We start from the raw sequence: 24,164 nt of genomic DNA, 5'->3' as shown, positions 1-24,164 counted from the left end.
GCCTTGAAGAACGAAGCACGATATACTAGTTCTGTTGTTAGTTACCATTTTCTCTTCCCAATCAATAATAAATCAATAGAGCTTCAGTATAATGACACTATTTTTATCTCTAATTACTAATAATTAGCCAAAGAATGAGGGATGATACCATTTTTAATATTAAATAATTACTATGTAAAAATTCTTAAACTCTTTTAACCGTTTTCCCCTCGGGGTCAGGAGGCAATAATTTTCAGTTTTATAAAAAAAAACAAAAACAAAACGAGTCTCTGCTCGCTGCTTAGCTAAACAAAGACAACTTGGTTACGGAGAAACCCAAGAAAATGGAGAAATCGAAGATTGGGAGGAGATTCGAAGGCAAAGTAGCGATTGTGACGGCTTCCACTCAGGGCATCGGATTCGCCATCGCCGAGCGACTCGGTTTGGAAGGAGCCTCTGTTGTTATCTCCTCTCGCAAGCAGGTAATTTTACATCTTTGGCCTTTTGTTTTTCATGAAATTCATCCGGATTATCGTTGCTTCTAGTCAAGTATGATTTCTTTTTGGTTTCTGTGGAAACTGGGATCGAAAGATGAAACGCTGAATTTCGTTATGTGGTTGCTGAAAATGATATCAAATGTTCAGTTTGTAATGTATATTTAGCTTTTCAAAATGGCAAAGCTCAGATGATGATTGGACCAATTTGTTCCATCAAATTGGATTTCTTCCCCCTCTCTTAAATTAATTCCAGAGAGAAAGGGAGAGAGGAAAAATTAGTGAAATCTTGCGTATCATGAACTTAAAATTGCATCAGTTTTATGGATTACACATACATTTCAAGTTCAATCGAGCTAAAATGGTTTGAATCTGTACTTTTGGTTCTTTTGCAATCTTCCACAACCAGCAAGTGGTATCGAGTTTTGTGTTGTTTTTGAATAGTTGTGTTGAGTTGTTTCATGCTTAATCAAATCTTTCCAGAAAAACGTTGATGAAGCAGTTCAAACACTTAAGGCTGGAGGAATTGAAGTGTTTGGAGTCGTTTGTCACGTGTCAAATGAAGAACAGAGGAAGAACCTCATAAGCAAGACTGTGCAGGTAAGATCATTTGTTGAATCCTTGATTTGCCACTTATTTTCCAAGCATGATGGAAAATATAAACTGAAAGTTGTGAGACAAATGTGGGATGTATGAGTTTTGTTCAGGTTTAAAAATCAACTTGTGGAGGTCTCAAATTCAACGACAGATGAGTTAAAAAGCTGTTATCTTTGTGATGGCTACAGATTATCTCTTTTACTTGAAAACAGTTACTGTTTCTATTTCAAATGGTTCTTCAATGCCATTTTGTTGAATGGTTGAAATTTACTTGTTTGTTTGCAGAAATATGGAAAAATAGATGTGGTTGTATCAAATGCTGCTGCAAATCCATCAATTGATACCATATTACAAACCAAAGAATCTGTGCTTGACAAGCTATGGGAAATAAATGTCAAAGCTTCTATACTTCTTCTGAAGGTAAAATGCCATAGGTTGACAAGCTTGAGGAGCCATGACTCATCGTGAGCTCTTTTCCCATGGAAAATTTCTGCTTGAGCTTTGGAATAAGTTATTTTGATCCTCTCTTTGCATTTTCCATGTGCATAATACTTCTGGTGTAATATATTCAAGGTTATAATACAACTTAATTATTTAACAGGACGCAGATCCTCACTTGAAGAAGGGTTCTTCAGTTGTTATCATTTCCTCGATTGCTGGCTACCACCCACCAGCTTCCATGGCAATGTATGGGGTCACTAAAACAGCTCTTCTTGGGCTAACCAAGGTATGTACATGATTCATGTTTCACCTCATTTATTTCTTCATCAACTCACAAGCGAGGCATTTCTTCTGCTTATTCTTTGCTGGTCTTTACTTTAGGCTCTTGCTGCTGATATGGCCCCAAATACTCGTGTAAATTGTGTTGCTCCTGGTTTTGTACCTACAAACTTTGCTTCATACATTACAGAAACTGATGCTGTGGTATGTATTTATCGACATATTTCTTTGCATATATAGTATATAGTTCCTAGGGATCTTGGGCAATGGGCATTGACCTTTGCCGTTGACTAAATATGAATGGTAATTTATTGCAGAGGAAGTCCCTCGAGGAGCAGACGTTACTTAACAGGCTTGGTACCACTGGAGACATGGCTGCTGCCGCTGCCTTTTTGGCATCTGATGATGCTTCTTACATAACGGGAGAAACTCTGGTGGTGGCCGGAGGGATGCCCTCTAGACTATAGTTCCGTTCTTTATCTGTGTGTTTTGGCGGCTCAAATGCTTACTAGTTACAACAAGAACACGTGAATTTTATATTTACTGTTAAGAAGCAAATATCAATAAGGATTTGGGAGGGATGAAGTGCAAACAAAAAATGTCATGTTACTGGTGTTTCTGAGCCGGTACTCTTTGGCTTTTCAATAGAATTAACCCATAATACCATTCATTCATGGTCAAGTTTTCGCATTCGAGAGTGTAGTTATTCTTTCCCATCTGATACAGGCGCCTAAAATAAAGTGCTAATAAATAATAATACTAGTAATCTCACAAGGGCAATAACTTTTGCCATATACAATCTTGGGGAGGGCAGGAAGCATTAACACTACGAAAGTACAAACCATGCTGAGAAGAATTTTAACATTGCTCAGCTTGTCACAAACAATACACATGAGATATTAAGACAAAAATACACAAGATGGCAGATGATTTTAATGGAAAAGAAAACCACAGAAACCCTAGTAACTACTTTTTGTACTAAAATTGAGCTTCAGACGGAAGGCAGCCGAACCCCTTTGGGCACTCTATGAAGCTATTGACTTATGTACATGAAACCAGAGCATCCTGATTTCTGACGTTACATCATCTAGGAACTTCTTCAAAGGGTAGTAGTAGATCCTTTTTCCCTATTGCACTCCAACCTTCAGAGAAGGCTTAACCTTGATTATTTGATGATCTTCGGTCTATCTCTCCGAACTGTGTCTTTAGGCGAAATTACATACACTTAACCAGGAAAGGAAAGAACAGAGCTGCTGGTGGTATCCGCTTTCTCCTTCAGTTTCACCCTTCAACTTTTTACATGCAAAATCCACTTATAAACAAAACTATCATGAAGCTAAATATATCTACACAGGAACCACATCAGCATTCTGATTATCATCGCATGTCAGAATGAGGCCTTCAACATAGGTTGGGAGAAGGCAGCGTAACCATTGAAAGCCTGTTGAAACAGGCTCCGTTGGAGGAACAATCATGACCACGTTATCGTGGCGCCTTACAACCCCCATCACACTTACGGTGCTTCCCTCTTTAATATACCTGACGAAGAAAAAACACTCTTAAAAGCCTATAAATTGTAAACGATCTCATAAATTGCATAATCCTATATAAGTTTCTAGTTACAAGTTCAAAGTAAAAATTTCCAGACATCCACAAGTTGTGAGGGGGCTAGAAATAGAAAAGTGGCATACCCTTCTTTGAGGCGCATTATGCGGTCATCAGTAGAGAGGTTGCGCTCAGCAAGCCACCGCAAAAAACTTGGAGATAACTCTTTGTTTTCCTTTGTGACATCCACTACAGTGGCTGGTTTTACGAATGGGGCAACCTTGGCCCCATAGCCAGCTTTCACTAACGCTCTTAACCCAGACTGGAAGTCTGATATGTAAAAATCAGCCACATATTTCTGTTCAAAATAATCATAAAATTAGCTTTTGATATTAGTATTACAGACAATTGAAGGTACTGTTTTCTGTACCAACGAACCTGATTGAAGGTAAACAGGAAAAATGCATATGCAGTCTTTTGGTGGGGTAAAATAATTGCAAAGATGGCAATCATTTACTTCTTCAGGGAATTCAGGTCAATTAGACTATATTATTGCTCCACACCCCCCAGAAACATGCATGTAAGAGAGCCAAAGACGGTTGAATTGAAACTACTGAATGCCTAAAAAGCTTGACTCTACCTAGTGTATGTACATTTTCAAGGCCCTCCTCATATGTAAACATTCTTTCGGGTTTCCATAACAGATACACGTCTGATTGATAGTGCAGTAGTTATAAATTTGTATTAAAAATCACCATTGGCCAAACTTTGAACCTCAACATAATTCAGAACATAATCTGACAACTAACCTCTGAATGTCTAGATTTTTTATTTTCCGACTTGCCGCTGCATCCTTTAGATTTGCATAACTCTGTAGAAACATATACACACCTAGGTACCCTTTGGTAGGACGATTCCAAAGGAATACTGCCACAGGTAACAACCTACATAAAGAGATCTCCATCATATATTTACTACGGATTAAAACAAACATAAAAAGTAAAAACCAAACCCCATCATAGTAAAATAAAAATAGCACTTGTGATGAATCTCATTCCTAGGTGGTTCTGAATGCCCTAATATCTACAACAAGGAAATGAGCAGAAGAAATTGGAAACATTTTGCAGAACATCTTGTTACAGCATCCAATGCAAATGGTCGCGGTAACCACAATTATTCATGAAAAATGGCAATCTATGCCTCCTGGGTCAAAGCGGACTCGTACCCAGATTCCCTTCCCCAATTGACACTGACAGTGATGATAACCCAAACTCTTAATAATAATATAGCTTAGTATTTGTCAAAATCAAACAATTGACGTGTTCTGTCTCAAGACTAAATTATAAATAAACGTTGTACCAAATAAATCAAAACAGAAAAAACAACATATAGTAGCATCAGCAAGTATCCCAAAATCAAAATCTTCAAAAATAACAAATTGGGAAAGTATTAAGTGTATCTAATTTAAATAACAAAGTTAAGCTGAATTATTTTAAGAACGAGCATCAGAAAGAGATGGGGGAGAGTGAAATTACCCCGGTGACCTTGACATACTGTCCGTCAATGGCACCTCTAAGCTCAGCATCAGGGTACCTCCTCACAAACCCTAGCAACCCTCTTCTCCCCCAGGCGTAATTCCACACAATCACCACCACCACGGGCACCAAAAAGAGCGCAACCGCCACCAAAATCACCCACTTCTTGACGGCCACCATCAGAAACCCACCCACCAGCAACCCCATCACCACCACCACCATGAACACCCACACTGCCGCCTTCGATACTCGAAACTCCACCTTCACCTCCTCGCTCAAGGTCGTCACGGCCGACCCGTACACCACCTTGCTCATCGACCCGGTGTGCTCTAGCTGGCCGGAGGACCTCCTTGGTCCGGAACCTAGTGGGCCCGAGCCCAATGGCCCAGAAGTAATCAGACCCGTGGGCTGGAGCTGGGGCGTCAAGGGCCCGGAGGATTTCTTGGAAATCTGACCGGAGTTGGGTCCCGATCGAACGGATCCGCTGTTGTGTTGGGAAGAGGAGGAAGGGCGTGAGCCGGAGAGCTTGGAAGGAGGAGGACCGTTGGATGGGAGATGAGGAGGATGATCGGCGATTGGGATATCGAACATTTTGCCGAGCTCCCCGGACTTTTTAACGTCACCGCCGGTGTAGGGGACGGCGCGTGACGCCATTGTGGGCTGGCGCTCCTTGAGCTGCTGCTCGGGTCGACCCGACACCACCAGCCCGTTGCTGAGCTGGTGCGATGGGATTCGGCTCCCCATTGGGCTTTTTGGGTTTTTCAGAGAGAGAGAGAGAGAGAGAGTGTGTGTGTGTGTGTAGCAGCAGCAGCAGCTGCAGAAGTAGAGAAAAAGCGAGTGAAGGAGGGGACTGAGGAGGAGAGTGTCAGTGTGTGTGCGTGTGTGAATGGAGATGGTGGTGTTTGAGGGAGGAGGTTAGTCAAATGACGGAAATGGGTCTGTGGCTTTGTGATAATGACGTGTGTGTCCCCTGTCTTCAAATGGCGGTACAGCGAGTTTACTTGATTGGGTTTTTCCCATTTGGATGATGATGATGGCTGGTTGCTTGCTCCTCTTCTCTCCTCTCCTCTCCTCATGCCTTCTTCAACCCTTCATTCAAAGCCTTCATGTGATGTATCATATCATGTATGTATAATGTACCCACCCCACATACGTACAGTCTGTCTTTGATTTTACCCTTTTACCCTCAAGCTCCTTTTTGTAGCTGAGCTGTTCACTTCATCTCCGCCACATCCATTGCAGTTAATAAACAACATCCATCACTCCATTCTTCTGTTTTTCATCAAATAATAATAGTAAGAGTACGTTTAATTAATGACATTCAAAATGTCGTGGAATTTTCTTATTTTTTTGTTATGATAATATTCTAAACTATTTTAATATACGAAGAAAGTTAAAACTCGAATAAAATGAGACATATACAATTATATTGATCAATTTACCTAACTCATATTTGCTCATCATTTATGAAATATGATATTAAAACTCAATTAAGCAAATTACCCTCCCTCCATATAGCCCATATGATATGATATTTCCAAGAATTCTATAGTGATGGCCTTTAAATGAAGCTAATCAATTTGATTCAACGATTAAAAGATAAGATCTCACTATAGAATGACTCATAATATCTCACCGTCAATCTTATAAGTCCATACCCCACCAAAAAGTTGGGTTTGTTGTGAGTTAATGAAATGGGGTTCTATGGTTGCCATAAAATCTTCAAAATATTAGAATCTTCTTAGATTCTGCTTATGCACAATAAATTGATTATTAAATTGTGATGGTTGGGGATTTATAAACTAAGGGCGAATATAATCTCATTAAATCCAATTCAATGCAATGAAGATTAGATTTACAGGAACTATAGTCGGTAGACAAAAATACACGAATTAGTTGTAAATCATATATGTATGCTGGTGCTAGGGTTGATGCCAACTTTCAATATAAAAAAAAAGACCATCCAAGACATTGATTTTTATTTATTATTTATTTTTTTGTTGCTTTTAATACAATGATTTTGGCAGAATGGGTCTCTCTGTCACACTCACAATTATGGAGTACACACAACAATGTGGTTTATGAATTCAAGACATTGTGGAATTTAAAAAACCCAAAAGGGCAACATTGGAATTTGATTTTCCAATTACGTCGGTAGCGAAACATATGCACTCCTCCAATCCAAAGTAGTAAACGGTAAACAGACCTAACCTAATTACATACAGTTAGAAATTAAGATTATGACTGAATGGAAATAGATTTGGTTCGTTGTGAAGTTGTGAAAGGGGTAAGGTAAATTTGAAAAGTATTACCAACTTTGCAAGGGTAATTTGGTCAAGATGTTGTGGTGGGCTCGGACTTGGCAGCAATTTAATATTTCTTTGATACTTGAAGAAGGTTTGTGATGCCGGTAAAGGTTTTTCCGCTTTTTCTTTTACAAGGGATTCTCTCTTCGCATCCTCATTCGGAAATTACGTTTTTCCTGTTTTTTATATATTTATTTTTTGAAATTACGTTATCTAGATTCTTCTTAAAGATTGAATTCAAACTTTCTAGTTGTATTTTGTGTGTGATAAATTTGGACTGTGGGCCTATTGGTCACCAGTTGCATAATGGAGGATCTAATTCAGCATTAACCCTGTAGCCCAATAGGCCGAACCGCTGATTGACCCAATATATTTTCAACTTCATTCCTCATGAAACCATCTATGGTTATAATCATTTGCAAGTCAGGACAATTTACCAGAGAAATATAAAGATCCACATCATTAAATTTAATTAAAATTACTATTCAAATGAATTATGTAACTCACATAAAAATCCACATATATAGTAGATATATGACACTCGCAGTAGAACGACTCTTAAAATGCCTCTAGTTGTTGGGTTGAGATTTCAGAAGAATTTACCATCGTTATTAAAAAAGTTGTCGGTGCAGCAGGAGAAGGATTGGGGAATGTAAACAAATGAAAATAAATCAAATAAAAATAATAAAATAGTGTGCGTGTGTGTGTACGAGAGAGAAGGAACGTTAGGTGAGTTGTAATAGAGTGAAACTAAATTATTGAAAATCAGCCTCATGTTTGAAATGAGTGTTGGGTGATGACCATGATGGGCATTAGATATGGTACAAGTAATAGTTGAACTTGAATCAATCAATCATTCATTCTTGGAATGTGAATGAACCCAATATTATGGACATACATTTCCATTCCATTCCATCATCCCATGTATTGAAAACAAGATTAGAAAGAGCCATAAAGCTCCAAGCAGCGTCCTTCGTTTTATCAACACAAAAGTCGAAATATTTCATAAACCTGCGTACATCTCAAAAACTCTTAAGTTAAGAAACACGTTAATGTACACAAGGATATCAAATAAACCAATGACAACGAAAACTAGCTAAATTAGCAATCCGTTTTTGGAGGGAAGCATGGAATGTAGGACCAACTTGTATATATTTTTGTTTAGGAAAGTCCACACTTCATTCCGCCCTAAATGATCAGTCACATGCCCAAGCTTAGCAAACTACATGCATTATCACATCGATGGGCTATGAATCTGACTACAAATAATAAGGAATCTACCTTGACGGAAAACTGCTAAATCTCTCTTTTGAAATCCAAAGATTTCATGGCATCTCCCGCTTCTTCAATCTTCCTTTTCTGAATATGCTTATCTATAATTTGTTGTATCTGAAATGGAAATAAGCATATATGATTTGAGTCATTATTTAAGCAGCAGCAGCAGCAATGTGATTAGGGAATCTGAAAACCTGATAACTAGTACCTACCCTGTTAACTAAGACCTCCTCTCTTTTCTCTTGCCAGTTTGGGTCCGTGTAAGGAACCAACTTCTCTTTCTGCAAAGGAAGTTTGGATTGAGTAATTGTGATGACAGTAAAAGACAATATAAAAACAGAAAGACATGAAGCATGCATGCAAATATATGTATATAGCTGTATGTATGTAGGCAGAATCTTTAGTTCCTTTCTTTTACCTACTCAACCCTAGGGGGAAGTCATGGGATAAAATGACTATAAAATTTCGAAGCACCGGCCTCAACAGTAAGGTGCGAATATTGTGGGTCTGTCCTTATGACGATCTCAGCCGAGCACTGGGTAACTAATGATGCAACAATTAGTAGTGTGTATCGCATGAAATTTAAACCTGACCAATTAGAAAACACCAAAGCTCTCAAAACCTAGAGCGAGAGAGAGCTTCCATCATCAACAAAAATAAACAAACCCTATAACTTGAACTAAGAGAGAGCAAAACGAGAGATGAACTGGCCAATTAAAGCTTCAAAACACGAACAAGATTAAGATTAAAGAAGAATAATAAGCCAAGTAAGTACCTCGCCGAGGGCTTCTTCTTTGCGGGAATTCAACTTGGTGCCTTTGGCCATGACAGTGCTACAAGCGGTGCAGCGAATGCTCGAGGGAAGCATCATCCGAACATTCTCAATCTGCGGGTTCTGACGCCGGGCCGCCATCACCACTTTTATATGATATCTCGAAATCGAAGGTTGGAGGAGTTTTAGGGTTGGGTTTGGGTGGGACTGAATCTGTCGAATAGGTGATTGAAATTTGAGACATATGGATTTCTTATATATATCATTGAGAAATCCCGCACTATTAAGGACTTCTTATATATATTTATTCAGAAATTCCTTTTAAATAAAATAATTGACCTCTTATCTTCGGTTTTTTTCTACCATTGCTTGATCTGAATACTGAAAAAATTCCACACAGCCTGGCTTTACAAGGGATCAACCTAGGAAGGTTTCTAATCAAATGCGTGATCACACTTGTGAAAAGAGAAATGACAAATATTTCTGTAAGTGCTTCAGTCTCTTTTAAAAATTTGAGGATATATAATATTTATCATACTTTTCTGTCTAAGTCTTGCTAATGGATTTGCTCTCTGACACATGGCCTTTTCTTCCCTTTAAAATCAGACATTTGTGACTCTCAGCCCCATCCCAGGGTACATGCAGTGGCTCCTATGATCTAAGCTGGCTTCTCAATCAAAACTTTCTGAAGGTGAAGGCATACAACATTGGCCAGCTGATACATCTGGTTCTACGTTTTGGGAGAACATACTTGAACCAGAAGAGGAAAGAGCACTGATGGATGCTTCTGTGTAAGCTTCATACTGTTTAAATATTCCATATATGAAAACGGTATAGCCGTTCGGCTATACTGTTAAATATTAGAAAATATTAAATAGTATAGCCACGCGGCTATACTATTTAAATATTCGCCGATATAGGCCTTTAATAGGCGGCCCGGATCCAAGGAATGCCCAAGCCAGCTTAAGAGAGGTTGGGTGACAAAGTATAGCCGCTCGGCTATACTATTAAAATATTCTAATATATTGATAAATTACAGCCGCGCGGCTATACCATTTGAATATTCACATGTATTTACAGTATAGCCGAGCGGCTATACTATTTATATATTATATTTTTCTGTCTAGGCCCAAACCAGCCAGCAACTGGAGAAAGGCAGGATGAATCAACACCTCCTGCAAGTGGGGATCTACTAACCAATGCCACCGGGAAACCTTCTATCAAAAGTTCTGAACTAGCATCTGACTTTTGTCCAATTCCTCATCTGCAGAGGGCATTCCTCCAAACAGGGTTGATCCCGCAGCCCAACTTGCTCTTATGTTATGTACTTGTCGGCTTAAATCGGGCTAAGCCCATTTCCTTCAACAGTAACCGCGCATTCAATTATCTAACAGCTCCCTTCTACCTATGAATTTTTGTTGGAGCAGATGGCACAGCTTCTGTAGAAGATTTGTTCTCATTAACACATAAATCATCAAAAACATATGGAATGAAGCATTGCACTTCTGTTTTCGGGTTATTGTTCAACGGCAAATTGATAAACTTGGGCGCAAAGAGGAAAAGTGACAAAGACGAGGAATAGAATATGACACCGATAGTGAACTGGCTGCTGCAAATTTTTCTTCTGTATACTTCTGAATTTTAAATAGTATAGCCGGGCGGCTATACTATTAAAATATTTAAATATATTTATAAAGTATAGCCGCGCGGCTATACTATTTAAATATTCAATATAATTTTTTATGGTTTTTTGTTGGAGCAGATAGCACGGCCGCGTATGTAAAAGATTTGTTCTCATTAACACGTAAATCATAAAAAAACATATGAAATCAAGCATTGCCACGTTACACGTATTTTAAAGCCCATTAAGCTTGGGCAGCTGACCAAGTATTATGCCTGGTACAGTATTGACATAAATCAGACTATCAGAACCATCACCAAGTTTCTTCAAGAAGAAGAGGCAAAAATATTCACAGAATGATCAAATTTTCATTAACAAATAAATTAATAAGGACATAAACAAGATTAGGCATTGTCAATCATATCCTATGATGGTGAGAGTAATAGATCATTTCATTTGGGCAACTTTAAATCCCAAATCGCTCAGCAAGATGAACAATGAATTGTTGATGCAATTATTTAATTTTGACAATGGTTAAATTCAAATTCAGTCAACCACTAAAATAAATTGTTTTTGCCTTTTTATTTGGGGTTTGAAGCCGCCTTTGTATGACATGTGTGCAAAGCAGAAGTGGCATTACTGTTAATTACAGTTAAAGAATTGGGATATATCCCAAGTTTCCAGGAACAGCAAATCTTAAAAACCTTTGCCACTGTGGCCACTTAGCATTCATGATGCTAAAAAGAACCTGCTACAGAAACAGAACATAACAGAGTAGCTGGCTGGACTCTCTCTCTCAAACCAATAAAAAAAAGTATACTTTTGAACCGAGCAATCACGAGCCACCCCTGAAATCTCTGCCTTTGAATTCATCTTTCTACTGCTGAACGACCTAATCCTCCTTATCCTATCACAAACAAAACAACCGTGAAAATCTGCGTACCCCTTTCTCTCTTCATCTGCAAAATCTTCATTTTCATGCAGTCTCTCTTCTTTTGCTTCTAATCCTTGAAACCATGAAACCAATTCATCTTCCTTTCCATGTGTTTCACTTTCATCACAAGCACAAGGTTTCGACTCATTCGTTTTTCCTTTGATACACAACAATTGGCCTATCTTTTTCATGGAAAATAGTCTCTTGGTTCTTCTATGTTTGTGTTTTTTCTCTGAGAAATTTGAAGCTTATTCCTTGATAACATCCCTGTTCCGTTACTTGATGAAAACCCACATATGTAATCCACTCTATTTCGTGATCCATGTTTCGGAATCTGTTCATGCACTTCCTGAAATCAATTCACACGTTCAGAAGGAAAATACCTTTTGATTGTTTGTTTTGACAGAAGACTTGCCATATTTCATATAATAATACCAATTTTCCTTAAAGGGCTTATTGAACCACCTCAGTTAGAACCCCAATGGCGGCCTCATGTTTCCATGCACTTGGTCTTCGAAAGTCGAAGAGCAAGTCTTTACCAAACCCTTCCTCATCGAGACCCCAGTTCAATTCTGACATGGACAGCATGGAAAGGAGGAGATTTGATAGCTTGGACTCATGGTCTATGATATTGGAGTCGGAAAATGTGGAAACTTGGGAGGTGTCAAAGGAGGACCAGGAGGAGTGGACTGCTGATCTTTCTCAGCTCTTTATTGGCAACAAGTTCGCGTCTGGAGCACATAGTCGGATTTATCGTGGAATCTACAAGCAGAGAGCTGTTGCTGTGAAAATGGTGAGAATTCCAACCCAGAGGGAGGAGACCAGAACCTTACTTGAGCAGCAATTTAAGTCTGAAGTTGCCCTGCTTTCACGTCTCTTTCATCCCAACATAGTGCAGGTAAGGTTTATGTTCCAACTCCCAAAACAAAAATTCATCTACTATTATTGGTAACATTGATTAAAGGTTTTCTTGCTTTCAAATGTTTAAAAAAGTTCATGGAAAATAGTGTATTGGAGGATGCTAGTTAGTTAACAAAGTCCCTTGGCTCTGCTCTGTACTACTAGCATTATCTATAGATTACTATTATAAATCAGAACATGTTAGTAAAAGTATAGCTCTATCTGTTTTTCCACTTCAGATTAGCGGAAATCGGCATTGATCCTCCTCTGTCAAACTTGGTTTGGTTTGGTTTGGTTGTCTAGATGATCAAATATAAGAAAGACATCCTAAGAAATTTTGAGCAAATTAAATTATCTAGACTTTGGGGTTGGCTACTGTCTCACTGTTAGGCTCTTAATATGTAAATCCCACATCTTCTTTGGCCTTGCCTTTAATCTCCGAGATTATATGTTGGTTTTATCATGTTGGCATATAATATATATTAGCATTTTAACCGGTGGTCTACTTTTAGACTGGGTGTAATCCAATAATACTCTGCATCAACACTTGCTCATGTGATTATTGAATATCTTGTTGCTAAATTGGTAAACTCTTTTTGTTCACAGTTTATTGCAGCTTGTAAAAAGCCCCCTGTGTACTGTATCATCACGGAATATATGTCACAAGGAACGCTGAGGATGTATCTCAACAAGAAGGAGCCATACTCTCTTTCAACAGAAACAATACTGAGGTTAGCTCTTGACATATCCCGAGGAATGGAGTATCTTCATTCTCAAGGGGTGATCCACAGGGACCTCAAATCCAATAACTTGCTTCTTAATGATGATATGAGGGTTAAGGTGGCAGATTTTGGTACATCGTGTCTTGAAACACAGTGCCAGGAAACCAAGGGAAACAAGGGAACTTACCGTTGGATGGCACCGGAGATGATCAAGGAGAAACCTTGTACTCGGAAGGTTGATGTTTATAGTTTCGGGATTGTGTTATGGGAGCTGACAACAGCTTTGCTTCCCTTTCAAGGAATGACCCCTGTGCAGGCTGCATTTGCTGTGGCTGAAAAGGTGAGATGGTTATTCTCAAATTGCACATCCTTTCATTAGAGTCAAAAGATATTCCATACCATCTTTCTTGAAATATGCTTAGGTCTTACGCTTTTTTTCTCTGTCTAACTTGATATATACTATTTTTCAATTCTGGATTTCTCATAATTTGGATCCTAAATTGTCTAATGGACTAAAAACATTCTAGTGAAAAATGTATTTGCTTTGAATGAACAGGAATTGTTCATTAATTAAGATGTGGTTTTGGTTATATATATGCTGCAATGCAAGCTGCTACATCAGTCTACATCTACGTAGGGGCTTCCAAAGCTCTTATAGAATAAGGTTCCTATTTAAAGTTGTTACAAGTGCGTAATCAATCTTTTGTTTGCTGCTACACGTGAAAAAAAAAAAAATTGCTGAAATTGGAGGAAATAAGCATAATTTTATTTTGATGCGGCAGAATGAACGCCCTCCAATGCCGGCTAGTTGTCAACCGGCGCTTGCGCACCTGATCAAGCGCTGTTGGGCAGCAAACCCTTCGAAGCGGCCGGATTTTAGCGACATTGTGTCTGCTTTGGAGAAGTATGATGAGTGTGTGAAGGAGGGCCTTCCTCTGACGCACCATTCCGGGCTGGTGAGCAGAAATGTCATTATTGAACGCTTGAAGGGCTGTGTATCCATGAGCTCCTCTTCTGTACCTGTACAAGCCTAAGTCCACATTACAAGGTATTGCTGTTGTTATTTCCATCATAAAAGGCTGTCAAATGAGTCCATTATAATTTTAACATGATTTTCTTTTAATTATCTTATGTAACTGTATGTGAGGAATGTAAAAACTTTGATGTGAATGTTCAGATATAGAATTCTGAGTATTAAACAAAAAGAAAAAAAAAGAAAAGATTAGATTTGTTCTTTGTCCAACGTCGTTCAAATCAAAGCAAGCAGATATAGAATTCCAATCACAAAAGTGAAATAGAAATCCCTCCAGGTATAAAAATAATATGAGGAATCTTCTTCACTGGTTGGTTGTCAACTTGTCATTGGCCAACTTCAATTATTTGATCGTGAATTCGAAATTCATTTGACAAACCATGAATGAAATGATTGATATATATTGGTGATTAATAGAAAAATCTTACACAGCATAGCTCATGAGTCATGTGTTTAAGAAAAGAAAAGCATTTTGCTTTGCTTTTTAATCTCACATACATAATGGATTCCCATGGGTTTTTGTTTTCTTACTTGGGGAAAAAGCATTTCAATTTGATACTGTGGACCAAAAAGAAAGAATCTGCTTTTTGGTATTGACTAATTCATGCATGCATTATGCATATGTTGCATGCAAGCGTTTTGTTTGGGTCTGATTAAGTCTTAATAAGACTTTTGTGAAAGCTACAAACGAAATCAACGCTCAGTAAAACACGTCAGGTTCAGGTTGATATATATATATATATATATATATATATATATATATATATATATATATATATGTGATGAGTGGAGAAAAGCTCAGTTGCTATCTGGATCACAAACATAACGTGAACTTTAAAAAGTTTGCAACAAAAGCCAAGAGATGTTGTTCATTCTGAATTGTGGATGAGCATGAGCCTGCCTGCTCTTGGAGGTTTTATTTGAGGACTTGATCTAAGTGTTATAAGTTGTTGACCTTGACCCATTCAAAAATCCAAATCCAACTCTTATTTTCTGCATTATCATCATGAGTGGTCCGAAGAATTTTAGATGGCTCGCCAAAAAATAAATACATTAAATCATTTAGCCAAATCAAACGCGTGAGAACAAAGCTAAAAAACGACATCAAGTGAGTATTCGAATCTTTATATAAATTAGATGGATTTAAACCATCGCTTATACATAATAATAAATTAGGGACCTATAATTTGCAACTTTATTGTTTTGTTTATAAATCCTTGAAGAAATATTCATTTCAAGGGTAAACTCAACTCACACCATCTTGAACTAAAGTTTGTTAACCACCTAATGGAAAACATGTATGGATGGGTTTAGTTTAACGATAAATCTAGACCGTCAAAATAACGCAGGAATCAGGCACATCCGAGGTTTTCCATGCTACGTGTACGGTGATGATACGTAGGTGCATGTTAAGCTATATGGTCGGGGAATATGTGCCGGAGGCACCGAGAGTTGGGGCAATTGTCCCCTTCTTTCAGTTCGGTATTTATTTATTTATTTATTGGCCCCAAACCAACCCAAGATGTGCATTCCAAAAATACTCTCTCACTCATTTATTTTACCAAATTTTATTAGTTATTTTAAATATATATATTTAAAAAAAACAATCAGGGTGCAGAATTTCAGAGAATATTTATTATTAAAATATTCTGTTTACTTTTTTCAAAATTACCCAAATGCCCTTTTTATTTCGATTCGATCAACTGAATAATGCACTTTTCTTAATGGAGAAGGCATATATATGCTTACAAGTGTCTCATTGTTGGTAATTAGGTGCAACTGTGCAAGGTTAATTAGAGGGAGTTTCTTCTTTAATTATGTTGTTAAAAAGTCCACTTCCACTTAGAATATTTATACTGGAGTTACCAATAGGCCTTATCATCTATCTTTTCATCTTACCATAATTGTTTGTTTAAATTACGTATGTGGTTTGTTTTGAAAAGATAAGTGAAATTTAGTCTAAAACTAAACACAAAAGTGTGGATGACCTTTTTCTTTCGGTTTGGTAAACTGCAATTCTCCCTCACCTTTTGCCTCAAAAGGAAGCCAATTTACTCTCAATCAATAGAAAGACCACCCATTTTCCTTTTCCTGTTTATAATCATTAAGCATCAATCGATTCAGTTCATCATCAAAAAGTATTGAGCTTGGGGAAAAGGGATAAATTCGTCCACAAAAGGTGATGTTATATATGTGATGTTATATATTAAATTAATCAATTATGGAAGAAATAAATGGGCCTGGGGAACAACGAAAAGAAGGTGAGGAGGGTTTGGACTGGAGTTTATAGTGGGGAACTCTTTTGGCTCCTTTGCTTTAATCCAAGCCTAACTTTGTTGTGTTTGCCTAGTGCTAGTGCAGTGCGACGCCTAACTCTGCGAGACACCTACCTCTTCTTCTCATCGCAACTAGTTACGACTCGAGATTATGTGTTGGAATCAAAATTTGTGTATAGTTTCCAACATTATGTTGATGCCAAAATATGGGAAGCCAAGGCATTTGGCGATTTGGCAAAGATATAAGCCACCCCGTGCTGTGCTCTCATTCCAAAAACCTTTCAGGCAGGAGCTGATGTGATCAAAATAATAGATTTTTGCATGCACCATCAAAATACAAAACACTAAAGAGTCAGAGTCCCTCAGCCACAGTTGTTGCAAACTAATTTGTGATGACTCAAAGGTCAAAATTAAAATTACCCATTTTTGTTTACATGTACTTGAAAGGGTAATTTACGGCCAAAAAACAAAACAAAAGAAAAGACACATCATGAAGATATGAAGATATGAAGAAGATGGAATTAACTAAACCCACCTCATAATTAAGTCATATTATAACTTAATTATTGCTTGATGTAGTCTTTGAGATTAGGGAAAACTTATTGGCTCCACACACCCCATATCCTCTCTCCAACAAAGCTCACAAACCTTCTCACTGAACTCTTCTCTGACTCTTCTTCATCAACCTCTCCACCACGACCACCACTAGTCTCTTGATCCGCCATGTGAGCCTGAGCCAGCTCCTTCTTCTTCAAACTCAACTCGGACCGCTTCAACTCACCCGATGACCCACCATTATGACCCCTCTTGTTCCTCCTCTCCTTCCTACTGTTATTATTATTATACTTTGAGTTTGCCTGCCCTTTACTCTCAGCCAACACCCAATCTTCAAAAGCATCGATGACCTCGTGGATCAGTTGCCGATTCGGCGACTCGTCCCATCTGACCCAGTAACTCTTGTAGCACCTGAAGCAGTCGCAGTTAAACCGCGCCGGGTGGTCACCGCCGCTCCCACTGCCTTTTGCGGGGCCCTTTTTGGCGGCAGAGGCTGCGGTGGACTTACGTGAACCGTAAGATGATGATGATAAGTTGACGGAGCTGTTGGAGCAGGAGATGAGGTAAGCCAAGACCTCTCTGTCCTCGGGCGACAGAGCCGCCGCGAGGGTGAGGATGGTAGCGGGAAGGAAGGCTAGGTGGTCTGATATGATTGGCGGTGAAGGATGAACCGTGCCCTTCCGGTAGAGCTTCTTCATGGTTGTTGCCTATTGGTGAATCAAAGACTTACAGTTGATGACGATGAGGTTCAGAGAGAGAAGACAGAGATAGAGGTTTTGGCCTTTGAAGGGTTGCTGAGGTTTTATTCATCAAAGAGAGAGAGGCATTGGAGTTGGTGTTGGGGTGATGTATGAAATTACGAAAGTTGGGTTCTGATTGGGGGCAATGTTCACGTGCAGCGCAGGGCTACTAACTATCTGTACATGCAGTGTATCGGAGTGCGTGGATAGGATTACTTGGACGGTTGTGATGCTGTGGGACCAGCTTACCTTTGATTAGTCTCTCTCGGTCTGCCTCTGTGTAAGTAAGTAAGTAGGGGTTGGTGGGGCTTTGAGCTCGGCCTTATCTGTGGTGCTACAGCCCTGGGGGATGAGCCTGGACCTTGTTAATTTTTTTTATAATTTATTTATTTAATCCTTATTTTATTTACAATTGAACCTGACCCTGAACAAAGCTGTACGAGGTAAAAGTTCATTTAAATACAAATGCTTTCAATGAATTCTAAGGCTTTGTTAACTAACTGGATTAATGAATCAAGCAATAAGATACTATTTTTTATAAAAAGACAATGCCATTTTGACTGTGTCAAAACGAGTTTAATAGATTGCAATTTGCAAGTAGGGTGTCATATTTCTGATATGATGTGTAAATTTTAATGGCGTGCATTTTGCTCTACATTTTGTTGACTTGGAATGGAAACTAACTCATGTCTCACTCACATCACACTCTGTGTGTTTAGAGATCTCAAATGGGCAGCATATAATAAGACAACATCGTATATCCAAAGTTTTTGAGTTTGGCTCCGAAAATTTGACACATCATATCAAAATGTAGAGCAAAATGCACGCCATTACAATTTACACATCACATCAGAAATCGTCAAAGGAAATTACATGCAAATTCCGAAGATTGCAATAACAATGATAAATAGAGCAAGTTAAGGTCTGCGCTAGCCATGAACAACTTCTTATTATGGCATTCCAGTTTCCCCCCGATCAGATTCAAGACAATGCAAATTTGACGTAAGGGCAAACGGTAAAATATGAGTCAGATAAAAATGGGAATTTTGAATTCTCACATTTATAATGATCAAACACCAAGGACCTATGGCTATAATTATACAAGCGAAAACCTTCAAGAAGAACTTGGTAGACGAGCTTTAATCCATGATTCCAGGTGCTTGAGCTCCTCATTGCTTATTGAATGGCCAAGATCAGGATAAGCCTGCAATTTACAACCAGTCAAATTTTCGGAGTAGCGTACAAGTCAAGTGTGCATTTAAGAAGTCTTGTGTTGCTTTGCATAAAATACCTTAAACTCGCAGTTTACACCAGCTCGTTCAAGGAAGGGGGGACCTGCTTGTCCAGCTTCAAGAAATACTGTTCTGTCTGCAATCCCATGAGACCACAAAATAGGTGTCTGCACATGTAGTAATGATATTTAGGTAATCAGACGGCTGTATCACGCGACAATTCACAAGAAAGCACCAGTTCATTGCAATCACATTTAACATTGAGACCACAATAGTTTTTCTCAAAAAGTTAGATTAATAGGAGAGAGGACCCCATATAATAGGAACTCATGGACATTAGATTTCATTAGACAGAAATCTTACAAATGGGACAAAGTCCATGACAATGACAATGATGAAATCTATTATCAGATATGATGGTATCACTATAATAGATGGACAAGCACAGTTTGATTTTGAATTCTCCCAATGACAAGTAATAAATTATTGAGGCACAGCACAATAACAGAAACAAATCCTGATTGAAACGTACCCTCTTTGCTTCTGGTGGGATTTGTTCTATTATAGATGAACTAAAAGGAACCCATCCACTAAACACTGCAGCTCCTCCAAGAGTTTTAGGATATAGCAGAACACTTGCCAATGTCAAGGCACCTGGTAAAAAGGTTGTACTTGCAAGTCAGTAGCAACAAAGAAATCAATTGTGCAAGTGTTTCTAACCGTGTATATGTAAGTGCATAGAGAAAGAGACACACCTCCTTGGCTGAATCCACACACAAAGACATTACTAGGATTTGTGCCAGCATCTATCTCCTTGTCTATCATCTTATGCACACTCTTAACTGCTTTGAGCAGGTCAGTTTCATTGTTTGGAGAATTCTGAAACATGTAACAGTATGGTCTTCAATAAACAACAAAGTATATAAGCAATTTCATGAGAACGGGTTCAAGTGGTAGAGGGTGTCAGACCCCCTTTTCATTTGAATTCATAACATGAATGCAAAACAGAAAGATTTAAGCAGGAGGAAAAAAAAATTATATTTTGAGAGGCCAATGGCCTTTTCGACAGCTCCTCTGGCCTTAAGAATAAGGGTGGAAGGGTGAGATCAGGGGCTTAATATTATCTGGGCATGAGTCTACTACAAATTATCAAGCATATTTAAATAAATAAAGGGAAGAAACAGAATCATAACTTACAGCCGTTACAGGAATCTCGCCAATGTCAAACCATGAAGGCATCCTAGCACCATCTACAAGAACAAAGTTATGCCTTAGATCAGTATACTGAATAGCTCTAGATCAAGTTATGCTCTTTCTATGTATTTATCAGCACAAAGACATCTTTCACTCACAAAAAAAGAAGAGATTCCTGCACTTTCAACAATGACCGCAGTCTCCACTTTAATTTGAGACCCCAATTCTAAAAGCAATACAAGTTACGTATTGAAAATCAAGATTGAATGCATCATAGACTCATAATGCGTTTGATAACAAGGGACAACCTAGCGTGCTGCGTGAGGTTTTCTTTAAAGTCAGGAAAAAAAGGACCCGACCCGCCCAGGCCGCCAAGGCGGACGACAAGCGCCTAGGCGGATTTTTCGAACTTCATGTAATTCAAAAGCTATCTATAACAATCCTTCAACACGCAACTAATAGCAACGGTAATTAAATTCTCCAGAAGATCATAAGATAACCCTCAATTACATAAACATACAAAAGTAATATCATAAAAAATAAAAAAAGCTAACTCAAAATTACATATAAAATTACAAGTATCCGGAAATTATGACTGTAAATGTAAACTTACAATTGCATGTAACTGGGTTTGATGGAGCTGATGGGAAGGACCACTTGGTGTTCCTAAACTCAGGCGAAGTGAAGAGGGTCTTGATGGGCTCGTTGGCTGGGCCTGAGTCACCCAACCCATGAAGCCACAGAACAAAGCTTCGAGCCATTGACGCTGGTCTTGGAGATTGATTTTGCTGGGAGAGTAGCAGCAAGAAGATGGTGCTGCTTACGGTGACCAAAAGCACAGCAATTGGCTTTGCTAAAAGCCAAAGATTCATGCTTAATCATCAACCATGGGGCTTTAGCTTTCGCAAATTTGAGGAGATGGATGTGAAATTACCAGAATTACCCCTGTCTCTTTGGGCCCTTTCTCGGCACCTAACCCCGCTCCAGTCCAACAAATATGTCTCCATTGCTATGTTTAATGTGGGAAATTTTATTTTCATGAAAAAAGGGAATTTTATTTTATTATTTCCCACCAAAAAAATTTATTTTCCTTTAATTGCATACGTGGCATACTTCTATTGGCCTACAGATCAACACGGTCGAGCAGCAGATATTATTGATCTCTCTCTGACTTGAGCGGGCTTCAGAGCTAGAGAGAGAATATTAATGGCGGCTTCGAAGCTCCAAGCGCTGTGGAATCACCCGGCCGGCCCTAAAACCAGTGAGTCACAGTCACTCCAATCTCACACCTGAATCATCCTTTTCTCTAATTATTTTTATCCGAAATTTCAATTTTAAAATTTTTATTTTCCGTTTTGCGCGATTTAGATCTTTTCCTTTGGATAGAGTTAACCCGTCCCTAAAATGAATCATACCGTTAACTATCTTCTGGTGAAGAGACCCAATTGAGACTTCTCCTAGAAATTAGAAGTAGGAGGACTAATTGTTTCTTTTAGACTAATAAAGTCCAAGTTTTAATTTTGCATCGTTTGCATTTAAGCTTTGATCAAGTTCTTCCCTGCAAATTTTGTTCATTGATTGATTGATTTTTTTTTTTTTTTAAAACTAAAGTGCGTTGACCCAACAAATTTCTGTAGTGCATTGCACTAAAAAAGAAAATTAGTAATGGAAATGACCTTAAAGGAGAACTGAGAGTTGGATTTCTGAGCTAACTTCACTTGGTTTGAAGTGGCTTTCACAGGTTTAGAATAACCATTTATTTTGTTTGCATCTGATTTGGTTTTTTTGTTGTTGTTGTTGTTGTTGTGGTCGTGTGGAAGTTTGGAACAAAGCATTGGTTGAAACCAAGTTGGCTGCTAATATATTGAGATTTGGGAAAACCTCTGCTACCTTTTGGAGACCACCTAAAACCAATCTATATAAACTCTGCTATATTGATAATTGTAATGCTATTTTTTATGGATAGTGATTTGTATTAATTAATTACTCTGTTATTGCATTGCAGTTCACTTTTGGGCACCCACATTTAAATGGGGCATCAGCATAGCTAATGTTGCTGACTTCGCCAAACCACCTGAAAATCTTTCATATCCTCAGCAATTAGGTTTGTTCGATGCTTTATACAAGTACTACTGTAAATGTCGAGTCATTTTTCTTGTACTACAAGCGCTTTAAGATACACATTGAGTCATCTCAATGTTGTATTCTTCTCACTTTTCTTTTTCTTTGTCTCTTTCAATATTGTTACACAGCGGTTGCATGCACTGGAGTTGTCTGGTCACGCTATAGCACTGTCATCACTCCGGTAAGTACAACTGTTGATATAATATTCCTGCCTCTAGAAGATCACAAGATTGATGATAATAGCTCTGATCCAGAGAGTGTCAAACAGCTACTTCTGTTTGAAGTTTACTTAACACCAAATTTTATTGAATAGTTTATAAAATGAATACATATACAGGTTGTGCTTTTGCTTCAAATGGTAAATTTTGTTGATCGTGTGAACTTGGAACATATCTTATGTAGATTTGGTGTGTAGTGTACAATCTGTGATGTAATTAGGTTTGCTTGAAATGATTGATGTGCTAAATTGTAGTTGTGATCACAAGTTCAATCCAAACTTTTACTTTCCAAAGGAAGATTGGTTTGAAAATTTTATTTCAGGTTTATGTTTGTCAACTTTGGAGTTTTCTTAAATGATTAGAAAGACCTGCTTTCGGTAAACTTGTGAGCTCCATGATAAATTAATGGTGGCATGCCTCTGGACCCCTCCAAAACGTCACCATTGCAACGAAATAGTCATACATGTTCTTTGATGTGGAAATAGAACAATAAAAAGGGACCTGGTTGCAGGTTAAAGGAGTAAAAGTGCTTGTGTTAAGGATAAGTCTTTTGGTTCTCTTCTTGATTCTGTTATTGGAGCTTTCCTGGATGGATTTTCTGCTGGATTTTAAGTTTTGGTCTCTGTAATTCATAATTGCAGAAGAACTGGAATCTTTTTAGTGTGAATGTAGCAATGGCAGGGACAGGCCTCTACCAACTTTCTCGTAAAATACGGTAAGTTCAATTTGATGTTATTTGTTTTGATGTGGAATTTTGGTGATTATTGAAGGATAGGATCTTATCAAATGATTCAGTAAACAGTGCTTGTTATCAATGGTTTAATTGGAATGAATCAAAATGTTTTTACGAGTTTGTTCCATCATAACCTGAACATCTCTATGACACAATCTTCTATATTCCAGGCAAGATTTTTTCTCCGAGACAGAAGCAGCTGCTGCTGAAGAATGATGACGAAAATTGTCCCGAGCACATCTTCTCATGGGTGCAAAGGCTCATGTTGCCTACTTCCCTTCCATTGTATTGAATTCGATTTGGTACACCTGATTTACGGTTGCCTTCTTGGAGATATTTGGATAGTCATATGCGGCCATTTGTACTTCTCTGTTGATTGTCATTTTGCAACTGAAAGTTAGTGGACAGTTGAACACCAAAAGTCCCTAATTTACCAATAATCTCATTTCTCCAAAACTCTCTCTTCTTTTTGGGATCCGAACTCCTTTCATTTGCTCTACATTTTTGTAGCTCTGCGCAGTTCATATTCCCTTCCCCCATTTCCACAGGTTCTTTTGGTCAATCCAAAATATTGGCGTTGTCACAATGAGATTTGGGTTTTGCTTCTTTATTATAACCCCCAAAAAAAAAACTTGAAAGCATGATTAACCCGCTGACCA

The 24,164-nt window shown here is 38.3% G+C and overlaps 6 protein-coding genes across 6 annotated transcripts; 3 read left to right on the top strand and 3 right to left on the bottom strand.

Moving 5' to 3' along the window:
• The first annotated feature begins 233 nt into the window (after positions 1 to 233).
• Positions 234 to 2,478, top strand: LOC117624238 (tropinone reductase-like 3). Its single transcript, XM_034355383.1, has 6 exons — positions 234 to 461; positions 957 to 1,073; positions 1,356 to 1,490; positions 1,672 to 1,797; positions 1,893 to 1,994; positions 2,108 to 2,478. Exons 1-6 carry the CDS (start codon positions 324 to 326, stop codon positions 2,255 to 2,257), a joined length of 768 nt encoding a protein of 255 aa, XP_034211274.1. The 5' UTR covers positions 234 to 323; the 3' UTR covers positions 2,258 to 2,478.
• A 43-nt stretch (positions 2,479 to 2,521) lies between these two features.
• LOC117624237 (uncharacterized membrane protein At1g16860-like) lies at positions 2,522 to 5,958 on the bottom strand. Its single transcript, XM_034355382.1, has 4 exons — positions 4,871 to 5,958; positions 4,145 to 4,279; positions 3,482 to 3,693; positions 2,522 to 3,329 (listed from the first exon to the last, which is right to left on the bottom strand). The coding sequence occupies exons 1-4, from the start codon at positions 5,612 to 5,614 to the stop codon at positions 3,137 to 3,139; spliced, it is 1,284 nt and encodes a 427-aa protein (XP_034211273.1). The 5' UTR covers positions 5,615 to 5,958; the 3' UTR covers positions 2,522 to 3,136.
• A 5,902-nt stretch (positions 5,959 to 11,860) lies between these two features.
• Positions 11,861 to 14,543, top strand: LOC117626029 (serine/threonine/tyrosine-protein kinase HT1). Its single transcript, XM_034357657.1, has 3 exons — positions 11,861 to 12,676; positions 13,285 to 13,740; positions 14,183 to 14,543. The coding sequence occupies exons 1-3, from the start codon at positions 12,260 to 12,262 to the stop codon at positions 14,432 to 14,434; spliced, it is 1,125 nt and encodes a 374-aa protein (XP_034213548.1). The 5' UTR covers positions 11,861 to 12,259; the 3' UTR covers positions 14,435 to 14,543.
• A 2,464-nt stretch (positions 14,544 to 17,007) lies between these two features.
• On the bottom strand, positions 17,008 to 18,113 carry LOC117623825. The gene has a single exon (XM_034354819.1). It carries the CDS (start codon positions 17,960 to 17,962, stop codon positions 17,309 to 17,311), a length of 654 nt encoding a protein of 217 aa, XP_034210710.1. The 5' UTR covers positions 17,963 to 18,113; the 3' UTR covers positions 17,008 to 17,308.
• A 666-nt stretch (positions 18,114 to 18,779) lies between these two features.
• LOC117624543 (probable carboxylesterase SOBER1-like) lies at positions 18,780 to 21,447 on the bottom strand. The gene is made up of 6 exons (XM_034355850.1): positions 21,044 to 21,447; positions 20,434 to 20,486; positions 19,992 to 20,115; positions 19,769 to 19,890; positions 19,296 to 19,403; positions 18,780 to 19,208 (listed from the first exon to the last, which is right to left on the bottom strand). The coding sequence occupies exons 1-6, from the start codon at positions 21,300 to 21,302 to the stop codon at positions 19,119 to 19,121; spliced, it is 756 nt and encodes a 251-aa protein (XP_034211741.1). The 5' UTR covers positions 21,303 to 21,447; the 3' UTR covers positions 18,780 to 19,118.
• Positions 21,448 to 21,559: 112 nt separating this feature from the next.
• LOC117624544 (mitochondrial pyruvate carrier 4) lies at positions 21,560 to 24,004 on the top strand. Its single transcript, XM_034355851.1, has 5 exons — positions 21,560 to 21,691; positions 22,436 to 22,534; positions 22,683 to 22,735; positions 23,414 to 23,487; positions 23,676 to 24,004. The coding sequence occupies exons 1-5, from the start codon at positions 21,637 to 21,639 to the stop codon at positions 23,719 to 23,721; spliced, it is 327 nt and encodes a 108-aa protein (XP_034211742.1). The 5' UTR covers positions 21,560 to 21,636; the 3' UTR covers positions 23,722 to 24,004.
• The last annotated feature ends 160 nt before the right edge of the window (positions 24,005 to 24,164 follow it).

This window comes from Prunus dulcis, chromosome 4, assembly GCF_902201215.1.
Source record: "Prunus dulcis chromosome 4, ALMONDv2, whole genome shotgun sequence".
NCBI classification, from domain to species: Eukaryota; Viridiplantae; Streptophyta; class Magnoliopsida; order Rosales; family Rosaceae; genus Prunus; species Prunus dulcis.
Note: the sequence above shows the minus strand (reverse complement) of the source record. Positions and strands in the feature narration are given on the sequence as shown.

Coding starts and splice junctions, on each gene's coding strand:
- LOC117624238 (XM_034355383.1), top strand. CDS start 324: ATGGAGAAATCGAAGATTGGGAGGAGATTCGAAGGCAAAGTAGCGATT. Junction 1,074..1,355: donor TCATAAGCAAGACTGTGCAG/GTAAGATCATTT, acceptor GTTTGTTTGCAG/AAATATGGAAAAATAGATGT. Junction 1,491..1,671: donor CTTCTATACTTCTTCTGAAG/GTAAAATGCCAT, acceptor ATTATTTAACAG/GACGCAGATCCTCACTTGAA.
- LOC117624237 (XM_034355382.1), bottom strand. CDS start 5,614: ATGGGGAGCCGAATCCCATCGCACCAGCTCAGCAACGGGCTGGTGGTG. Junction 4,280..4,870: donor AGTATGTCAAGGTCACCGGG/GTAATTTCACTC, acceptor CTCTTTATGTAG/GTTGTTACCTGTGGCAGTAT. Junction 3,694..4,144: donor AAAAATCTAGACATTCAGAG/GTTAGTTGTCAG, acceptor TATTTTGAACAG/AAATATGTGGCTGATTTTTA.
- LOC117626029 (XM_034357657.1), top strand. CDS start 12,260: ATGGCGGCCTCATGTTTCCATGCACTTGGTCTTCGAAAGTCGAAGAGC. Junction 12,677..13,284: donor TTCATCCCAACATAGTGCAG/GTAAGGTTTATG, acceptor TTTTGTTCACAG/TTTATTGCAGCTTGTAAAAA. Junction 13,741..14,182: donor CATTTGCTGTGGCTGAAAAG/GTGAGATGGTTA, acceptor TTGATGCGGCAG/AATGAACGCCCTCCAATGCC.
- LOC117623825 (XM_034354819.1), bottom strand. CDS start 17,962: ATGAAGAAGCTCTACCGGAAGGGCACGGTTCATCCTTCACCGCCAATC.
- LOC117624543 (XM_034355850.1), bottom strand. CDS start 21,302: ATGAATCTTTGGCTTTTAGCAAAGCCAATTGCTGTGCTTTTGGTCACC. Junction 19,404..19,768: donor TCCCACCAGAAGCAAAGAGG/GTACGTTTCAAT, acceptor CTACATGTGCAG/ACACCTATTTTGTGGTCTCA. Junction 19,209..19,295: donor GTGTAAACTGCGAGTTTAAG/GTATTTTATGCA, acceptor TGTAAATTGCAG/GCTTATCCTGATCTTGGCCA.
- LOC117624544 (XM_034355851.1), top strand. CDS start 21,637: ATGGCGGCTTCGAAGCTCCAAGCGCTGTGGAATCACCCGGCCGGCCCT. Junction 21,692..22,435: donor CCCGGCCGGCCCTAAAACCA/GTGAGTCACAGT, acceptor ATTGCATTGCAG/TTCACTTTTGGGCACCCACA. Junction 22,736..23,413: donor ATAGCACTGTCATCACTCCG/GTAAGTACAACT, acceptor TCATAATTGCAG/AAGAACTGGAATCTTTTTAG.